We start from the raw sequence: 10,011 nt of genomic DNA, 5'->3' as shown, positions 1-10,011 counted from the left end.
TTCCGTTTTTTTTGTTACCGAACCATAATTTTCCGATAGGAAGAAAGAAATGAAAATGAGCAAAACATTTAACAAATGGAACAAAATTGATTTATAAGTAGAATTGGCTCTAGTCAAGTTTAAGGGTCCCCAGAATTTTGAAACAGAAAACAAAAAAAAGATGGGGGGGGGGGGGGGGGTTTAAAATCCGATTATTGTGAATTTTAGAGGTTAAGATGTCCAAGAATTTGAAAACATTGTTCAAAAACAATCTCAACTATACTTGTGACGACCCAGCTTGAGTTCGTCCCGAACCCGCCCCGGCGGGGCCGTCATTTCACAAGTATGGAAAATTGCAAAAAGCATCTTATGATTAGACCCTTGTGTGATTTTTTTTCTATCAAAATTTTTTTCGAGTTTTTTAGATCTTTTTATCAAACAGGCAAACAATTCAAAAGAACAAAACAAATGAAAAAAAATTATTATAAGCTTAAAATCTGGCCCAAAAATACAGGATTTTTGATACCTGGCCTGGTCCTTGAAAACTTTCCCAAGCCCCAATTTTACAAGTATGGTCCCAACCTTTGTGTGTTTTTGGAAATGATGTTGTCTTTCAAAAACTAAAAAACTGTTGGAAAAAATTATGACTTTTATATCATACATCATCTCGGCTTTGGGTCCCGTATTTTTTCCAGCGCCCTGTCAATTTTTTTTGGGACCACTAAACTGGAAAAAAGTCGAAAAAAATTTCAAAAAAAAATTTCTTGGAATTTATCGGTTGAAACAATCACTTTTAAGTTATAGGCAGAAAACTTAAAAATTTTCAGCCTATCAAACAATGGTTGAAGAATAAATGAGAACAAGTTTCAAAATTGAATTTAGCGGTAAAATGTATTACTTAAAGGTGGTGTGAGGACACATTTTTATTGTTTTTTTCATAAAGAAATTTATGTAGATTCACATAAAACAAAAAAAATCCTTCATTGAGAAAAAGACATCGGAAAGCGAAATGTTAACTGGTGGCCGCTTGGAAGAGCAAGAGTTTTTTAGTTCCCCTGCAGCGTAGAAGCGCGCGAATTCAAATTTTTTCCTTGATTTCAGTTTTTCAGATTTACTCAGGTTTTTTTAAAATTTTTCTTCCAGATATCTTGAAATATTTGAAAAAATCTAGAAGCCCAGTAAATACAAAATAAAAATTTAAATTCGCACGCTTTTTGGCCGCAGGGGGACCAGAAAACACATACTCGGCAACTTTGCATTTTCAATACGGTTTTTCGCATTTTTCGGAATTGTTCTCTATCACACTGTAAATCTAGATACAACTTGGCACAAAATTTGGCGATGAAAATATTATCCGCACACTCTCTATGGATTAACAAAATTTTAAGGAATTTTTGATATGAAAACTCAAGCATTTTTGGAAGACAAACGCTTAAATCGATGAAAAATAAAAAGAAAAAATTCTCTTCAGCGACGTGAAGTGACAGAGTGTATACCACGACGGAGAGACCTCGCGGGGTTGCGTATGAAGTAGTGACTGTTGTAAGTGAAGAGACAGATGAGAGACAGACAAAAAGCGGGAGTGTCGGGTGGGCAGAAAGAAGGTCAAAAGGAGGAGATTTTAAGAAACGAAGAGGAGGCTTGTGTTTATTACAACGCGAAGTAAGATCGTTGGCAAACGATAGCACATGAGAGTGAGAGAAGAAAAAAAAGAAAGAATACATGAAAGAGATAGAGTGAGAGGAGAATGAAAAAAGTTGAGATTTTCAGATTCAGTTCTCGATTTAGGATGACCTCGTGTATTGAACCATTTCTTTGAAACATTTGAAAAATAGAGAAGGATGGATAGAGTGCCGACAACCAGAGAGAGGAAACAAGAAGGAAAGCAGTGAAGAATTTTGCGAAGACGTGTCTTCTTAAAAGATGTGGAGTCGTACTGCTTTATGGATTCGTACGTCAAAAAAAGGAATAAAGGAAGGACTCCTAAATGCAGAAGGGTAGAATTCATAAATGAATGCATCCCAAAGACTTGTATTGTTCCAAAAATGTCCTTCTTGAAGAAAAAAGAGCTACTCGAAACTTTATTCATGGCCAAAAAATTGAAAAAAAATAACCGTATAATGACGGAAACAGTTCTAATATCCAAAACGGAAAATTTGCAAAAAAAAATCTGTTTGCAAAATAATCCAAACTTCAAAACTAGTATATAAATTTTTACGAAAAATATAGAAATCTAATAAAACGTGCGTTTTGATGTAAAACTTTTGAACAGAAAATTTGGACAGAAAATGAAAAATGAAGGTCAACACAAATTTTTTTGATAAAAATACGTTTTCAAAAATGAACAAAATCTTGGTAAAAAAAAAGAAAAAATGGTTGCAGACCCTAGATTCGTCCAGTGACATTCTGAGACACAATTGTGTTGCAGAAAACACAGAAATGTAGATTAATTGAGCTACCAAAATTTTGAAATCTAAATTCTGCAACCCCGGGAATAACATTTTTTTTAAATTTGAATATTCCGAAATTTAAAGGTTGAGGGGCAATGAAAATGAACTTTTTATGTCGTTTGTAAAAGCCAGGTTTGCTCAAAGTGGAAAACGGAAAATCTGAAAGAATCGGACATGATTTTCCAAAAAAACACAACTTCGAAAAAGAACAGATAACCGATTTTCTACAAAAAATGATCCAGAAAAAATTGGATATCCGATTTTCCAGGTACAATTTTCTCGGTTCCTGTGAGAGATATCAAAAAGTAGTCAATTAATAAATTATTTGTGAAGTTAGGACAAATATTTCATCAGTGTGCCACTTTTTGATATCTTTTGAAGAAAACCAGATAATTGAGCTCAAAATGAAGCTCGAAGTAACTACTGTCTCACTTAAGAAAATTGAAAATTGAAACCAGTAATTTATTCAATTCAAATTTCATAATTGCAGAATGTCATTCTTCAAAATATATAAAATCAACCGAGATCATTTCAGTTATTATTCGTGCTCGACCCTTTTTCAGCATCGTTCAATTCCTCGGCACGCAAACGTTCATTCTTTTGTTTCCATCGTTTGGAGTTGCATGCGATGCCAAACGTGCGGACAGCAAAGAACAAGAATTCGATTACACTCATGATACTTGCTCCTGAAAAATATGAAAATTCGTAACAAATTCTCTAAGTATTACAAACCTAAAAACAATCCGGCTTGACCACCCATATCCGCCATCAAGTTGAACCATGAATACGATTCCGACTCGCTCAAAATCTCATAACTCATCTGTTCGTAATAAATTTCGATCATTGCTGCGTGCTGACTGAAATAAATATTGTTGATAATTCCTTTTTCTTTTTAGAACGTACTGTAAATAGCGGTTGCAATCTTTCGACTGATCTTCACAATGTGATTGTGTACTAGCACTGGGCCATTTTGCAGCAGAATATGTTGTTGTATACTGGTCCTGTTTGCAGGGGTGGATACATCTACATCGATTTTTCAGAGATAATTTAGCACCTTCCGTTGTGAGGCAATTCACTGAAATCGACTTTATAAAAGGGAAACTCACAATGTACAACTTACAAACTGTAGAATTTCTGGAATCACACCATGGGCTCCGTCCCCAAGGGTTTGGAAAACGGGGATCCGCACAACCACATTTTCCAATCATACGACGTTGATAGCAAGAACGGAAGCAACCCTGAAGAATGATGAAACTATAAATGAATTTAATTTTTCACTACCTCTGGTTCATATTTATACTCTTTATAAATATTGTCACGTGGCGGACTATCTTCATTATAACAATTTTTGTCTGGTAACCGATTTAATTTTCTCAATGAAATTCCAAAGGAAGAGATGGCTCCAGTAGGTGCTGAGTAGCCGAAGGTATCCGGGAATGGGCATTCTTGTTTTCCATGTATCGCTAATCGTACTCCAGTTGCCTCGGTAGTGGGCAAATAATCAGAAGTGTTGACGAACAACATCAAACGGAGACCTTAAAACTATCATTAAAATTTTCTAGGAGTAGAGGGTTACATACCGTAACTCGGGCCAGCTCGACTACTCGTGAGATTCTTGTTGGGATCCGCATTGAATGTATAGCAATTGCCAAATGAGGAGTCAATGTACAGCCTGATATAATATTTTGAAATTAACTATCAATAAGAAATACAACAACATATTTTTATCTTGATTTTCGGCATTTCCAAAAGTCTGTGGTTCGGCTGTCAAATTTCCATTATTTTTGAAATTTATAGAAAGTGTTAAACAAACCGATCCGATCACTTTGAAAAGTTTAGAGGGTGTAAAACGGACGTAGATTGAATATTTTGCATTCACAAAATTTTCTGAAAACTCCTGGTTTTCCAGCTATTCGCGATATCTGTAAGACACCCATTTCTAGCCTGTTTTGTTCTGGAAATATGAAACAGGTGTCTTCCACAAATCGGAAATAAATGAAATACTACGAATTTCATGAAACTCGACAGCCGAGATCCAGACTTCTGAAAATGATCAAAACGATAATAAATAAACTGGCGATCGCGTTTTTGTGAATCATATTAAACGGTAATGTACTTTAAAACTCACTTAAACTCGGTGTCAATGTTACATTGTTGACCATTAAACGAGCACATTTTAATGAACTCTGATTTTCCGTAACCCAAAGCAGCGCGCCGTTGAGGGTGGAGTCCAGACATTTTCAAAATCATTCTGAAAATGTGTTGTTAGATAAAATGATAAAGAAATTCTTTAATCCCTCACTTTTCCTTCGCCTGTGTGGTGATCGCCACTTGATCGGTCATATTACCATAACCCAGCTGCGTCAGCTGCTCCAAGTACTCTTTACGAAGAGGACTACCCTTTTCGGGAATCTTGTTTCCTTGAAATTCCCAAACTCTCCGTACTCGACTCTCGGGGAGAAAAACACAGTAACCCATTGCCTGGAAAAGTTCAATTTTTAAGACTAAAAATCCAGAAATATTAAGAATTGAATAGAACGCCACCGTATACCGTACTCCTTCTAATAAATGTTCACCCATACCATCAATTATCTAGGTTTCTATGAAATTTACAAAGACTTTGTCAATTGATAAATTATTCATTATAACATGACCAATATTTTACAAGATAACTAATTTCTTATAACTTTCCAAAAAATCTAGATTATTGAGCTTAAAGGTGACTGTCTGGGTGGCCTTCTATTGTGAGGAACACGATACTTGTACTCTGATCTTAATTATCACGGTTTCTCTAAAAGATATTCAAAATCTGTAAACTGAAAAAATGTTTGTCATAATATCACCAACATTTTCATAGTTGGCCAACTTTTGACATCTTTCACAGAAATTTATATAAAATTAAGCATAGAGTACAAAACTAGGGTGACATTTTATCAGTGTTTACTGTACTTTTTGAAGATTATCCGAAATGCCTCATTCTTTGCAATTTATCCTTTCTCCTTCTTCTTCTCCACTCTGAAACTCACCAGTTGACAATAACATGGGATGTTCCCGTTTCCAGTTGTATTCGGCACATTACAAAATCCAATGTCATTGCATTCGGGACAGATCGACTTCTCCCATGTTCTGTAATCAAATACTTGCCAATTCCAAGTTTCACACCCTATTATCAAATTAGCAACAACACATCAAGAAACATCAATTAGTTGGTTCTAAATAGAAGAAAGAGGGAAAAAGGAACATACTGAGCACTATAACATGGCCAAGCACTGCCATCTTGTCGGTCGTAATTACATATGCACGCGTTCTCCAGGCTTCGTGGAATTGAAGTTTGAGCTGGAGAAAAAAAATAAAAATATAGATAAATTGAGAAATGTGAAAACAGGAAGAACTATGAAATTTCTTATTTTTCCCCCACTCACCTATACACTCTTGTTTTCCCGGCACACATGAGCAATCCGAATATACTGGTTCATATTGAAGATATTTAAAAGAAGCTGAAATACATTTTTTTTGCTAAAAATACCGCTCCTCTCTTCATATTTTCTTTCTTCTATTTTTGTCACTTTGAACACTTTTCAAACTGCTCCATCCCCATTTTCAAAAACGTCAAAACTAATCCCTTCAGAGCTATTATCATTTCACTATCTGTCAAACTCATTGACCTTATTTTTGAGAAAAATAGAAAACGAAAGAACAGAAAGACGAAAGAAGAAAAAGTAGAGCTTACGGCCATCATTCAGGCTTCGTTTTCCACGGCCGGTCAGTTCATCCATGGTGGCGTCATTACTATAAACAACGGCTTGGTGGAAAGCGTCGAGCTGAAAAAAAGAGATTTTTGAGAAAAAAGTTTTGATGGCATTCAAAACTCATAAAAATCAGGGCTCAGGAATATAAAAATAAGTATTGTAAATTGAATGTACCGTATTTTCTTTATGATAGAAGCCCAATCAAACCGTCAATTTTGAGCTCAATTATCTTAATTTCATTTGACTAATTTTAGGTTTCTTTTGCAGGAATCGAAATAATCGAGCTCAAAGATACGGTATTTTCAATTCGATTCCAACTTTCCACAAGTAAGAATCAAATTCCCTTTTTACCCCAAAACATTTTTACAACATAAACGTTTTTGGAAGACAAATGCCCGAAAGTTTGTAGAAAATTTATGATAAATTATTTTAATGTCCCACAACCCGTGTAGCCTAATTGAACAGGGTTCAAAAAAGTTGCAAAATTCTGAACTTTCTAATCTCGAATTCTGACATAATCCTTTTCCTGTCCAGTGAATTGTACCACAATTTCACTCAATTGTCCCTCTCCAGTGGACATGGACTTGTGGGATATGGATCTTTGATTCATTGACTAACCGTTTCGGAAATTTCTGGAACACTTCTTGCCAAATGATTCTTGAACGGATTAAGATTACAGACGGTGATCGCGGGAAACGGTGCAGATTCGAACATGAGCTAAATTGAATTGATTTATTTGAGAATTTGGAGTTTGGCAACTTACTTCGACGTTTACAATTTTTTCTTGCCGGTCATATTTCGCTTTGATATGTGAGAAAGAATACAAGCAGAGACCGATGCATATAAAACTGATGATGACCCAAAGAACGCGAACCCAGAAGAGTGTTGTGGTAAATATCTGGAATTTTTGAGGGATATGAAACATTGCAAAATTTTGGAGTTCTAAAACTTACCATGTTAACTCCATGAAACGTAGTTTGCTCACAAAAGTCTCGGACGGTGTGTTGAATTTGCTCCCCCGTTCCTTCTTCCTTTTCAGGGGAGTCATCGGCGAATGGTTTTCGAACATCCTGAAATAATTTGTTTTATTCGAAAAAAGAGTTTTGGTCATGGTTGTTACTTACTCCTAAACTTCACCTAATTTTTAATTTAAAATTCATGAATTCTAGTTGTCGTTTTCTAATATTTTCTAAAGAAAACAAGGCAAATGTGAATGAAATGCTAGAAATGCTTGGATCCTCAGTTTTAATATAGTAGTATAATATGGTTGATAAAATATGAAAAAAACTGTTTCGCCCATTTTCGGGAGTTTGGCCGTCAGTTTTCCGATCGTTTTGAAAATTTTAGAGGGTGTAAGTCCGTAATTAAATACTTTGCGTTTACATATTAGGTTGAAGGGAAAGTAACTGTCCATTTTTTAATTAGTAAATAAAACAAAAACAAGATTAATCCAAGATTGACAGTATTAACTGTCGTGATCAACAACATGTCGTCAACATTTAGGTAATGTGTGGATACCATCCATCCCTCTGAAAGCTAGCTGGCTAATCAAAGTATTACTGTAGTACATTTTTTTTCTCATCGATAATGTTAAAGTCCTTACGTTCCAGATGGAGTCGTTTTTCTCCAAGTAACCAATAACCTGATAGAACAAAATCAGAACTTTCACGGGGGTGAAGGAGAACCGTCCAGCCAAAACGGCTCTGATACGAGGTGACTTTCCGTGAACATGCGGTTTTTTCATTTTTTAACGACAGTCAAGTCAGAGCTGAGCCGCTTCAGCGAGATGGTTCTCCCTCACCTACTTATAGTCCTGACGTGGCTCTATCACTTTACTGGTTATTCGGAGGTATAAAAAGTCATCTGGAGGGTGACGAATTTTGCACCATTTATGAGGAAAAACTGGAAAAACGAATGCTTTGATTCGCGGCTAGCTGGCTTTAGCAGATATCATATCCACAAGTTACCTGAATGTCGCTGTGGACCACGGCGGTGCATACTGCTAATCTTGGCTCAACCTGGTTTTTGTATTATATACAGATAAAACAAGGGACAGTTACTTTCCTTCCAACCTAATAATTTTTTGAAAATTCCCAGTTTCTCAGTTATTTGCGAGTTTTTTCAGAAAAAGTTTGTTCCTTTTTCAACTGAAATCGTGAAAAAATCAGGCGTTATTCAGAAATTGGCAAAGAGCTGAAAAAACTAAGATTTTTCAAAAAATTCTGTAGATGCAAAGTTGTTAATCTAAAGTTGTTTTCAACACTAAAATTTTCAAAATATTTCTACACTAGACAGTCAAGCTCCAGGTCCTTGAAAATACTAAAAATGGCCGAAAAACAACTGAAAATATGTTTTTGTATATCTTATTGACCGGTACTGTAAGTATTTCATTAGTTGAGTTTGTTTTTGGTTGAAAATTAGGAAATTTCAAATAATGCATAAGTTCAACTACAGTATTCCTCATAGCAGTAGAGGAAAAATTAAAAAAAAAGGTCGAAAATGAAAAAAAAACTTTTTCGACTCTTTGAACTTGTTGAAAGGAGAAAACTTGACTTACAGCTCTCTAGGGATATCACATCACACACATATTTCTCAATTTTTCACACTTCCCCTTTTCGGATTTTTTATCTTATTTTCTTTTCTATCGTGTCTCTTTTTTTGCAAAAATAAATACCTTTGACATTTTGGCCAAAGTTCTCGAGACATCTGCCAAAATGGAACTTTTCCTTCGGACAGGAACCGGTACATGAAGTTCTTGAGGATTACTGTGCGCTTGCTCGTAATTTGGAGGAGCACATGAAGGATTGATACTCAATACCATTTAGGGCATAGCTTTTTAAGATTTTCAGACTTTGGGTTAGAAGTATTTACAAAACGGAGAATAATAAAAATAGTAGTTGTGGGAATTCAAAATGTCCACACAGAAAATTGAGTGTTCCGGAGTTTTTTTTCCGTTAAAAACAAGTACTCTTCTTCTTTTTGAAAGAAAAGACACACTCTGAGCCCTCGTTGGTGTCAGATGATGGCTGGGCGGGACTTGGCCCAGTCTGTCGACGGCTTCTCACCAAATCTATCAATTCAGTTGAGAAAGAAAGAGAAGGGTGAAAAGGGTGACGGAAGAAAGCGAGAAAAAAAATAGAAGAAATGGAATAAAAAAGAGTGCCGCTCACTTTTTAGTGGGTCATATCTGAGGTCATAGGCACGGGTTTGGGTTTTCATTTAAGATTCCAGGTATGAGATTTATTGTCCCTCGAACCAACTGATAGAAATGACGTCATCAAATTTTACGGGCTAGAAAAATTGAGCCGAGTTCTACTGAAATTATTAGCTATCAGTATGAAAAATTTTATATCAATCTATTTCGGATACATTAAAAATTGGGAAATTTGAAAAAAAACTTTTAAATTCCAAATTAAATAAAAAACCAACAGTTATTGTTGAGTAACCTTTCCTGTGTCTTTTGCAAAAAAACCTACAAAAACTCTTCTAATTACTCTTCTAATTAATGATGAGAGAACCTAGAGCAACATTGGTCAGCAACATTTTAAGCCTAACATCATAAAGCCACCCCAAAAACAAGCTTTAATTTTTTGAAGCAACAGTATTTTGAAAATCTAAAAGAAGAATTGTAATCAATATTTTTTATTATCCCGATAATATCAATTTGGTAACCGGAATCATATAATTAGTTCGTTCTGTACTGAAAACGAGAAAAACAGGTGTATTCCAAAAATTGCAAAAAGCTAAAAAACTAGTAACTTTCGAAAAAATCTCTAAATACAAAGTTCTCAATCAAGACCTGTTTCACACTCTCCAACATTTTCAAAGTTATC

General features: G+C 35.1%; 1 protein-coding gene across 1 annotated transcript; it reads right to left on the bottom strand.

Moving 5' to 3' along the window:
- Positions 1 to 2,960: 2,960 nt before the first annotated feature.
- On the bottom strand, positions 2,961 to 8,861 carry Cbr-del-1 (the record flags this gene model as incomplete). The annotated part of the gene is made up of 15 exons (XM_045240665.1): positions 2,961 to 3,115; positions 3,162 to 3,286; positions 3,333 to 3,667; positions 3,711 to 3,964; positions 4,010 to 4,101; positions 4,558 to 4,680; positions 4,732 to 4,910; positions 5,456 to 5,555; positions 5,675 to 5,765; positions 5,852 to 5,926; positions 6,160 to 6,250; positions 6,797 to 6,895; positions 6,942 to 7,076; positions 7,132 to 7,248; positions 8,853 to 8,861. The coding sequence occupies 15 exons, from the start codon at positions 8,859 to 8,861 to the stop codon at positions 2,961 to 2,963; spliced, it is 1,980 nt and encodes a 659-aa protein (XP_045093573.1).
- Between the last annotated feature and the right edge of the window lie 1,150 nt (positions 8,862 to 10,011).

Source organism: Caenorhabditis briggsae (genome assembly GCF_000004555.2).
Source record: "Caenorhabditis briggsae complete genome, chrX, whole genome shotgun sequence".
Classification (NCBI taxonomy): domain Eukaryota; kingdom Metazoa; phylum Nematoda; class Chromadorea; order Rhabditida; family Rhabditidae; genus Caenorhabditis; species Caenorhabditis briggsae.
Note: the sequence above shows the minus strand (reverse complement) of the source record. Positions and strands in the feature narration are given on the sequence as shown.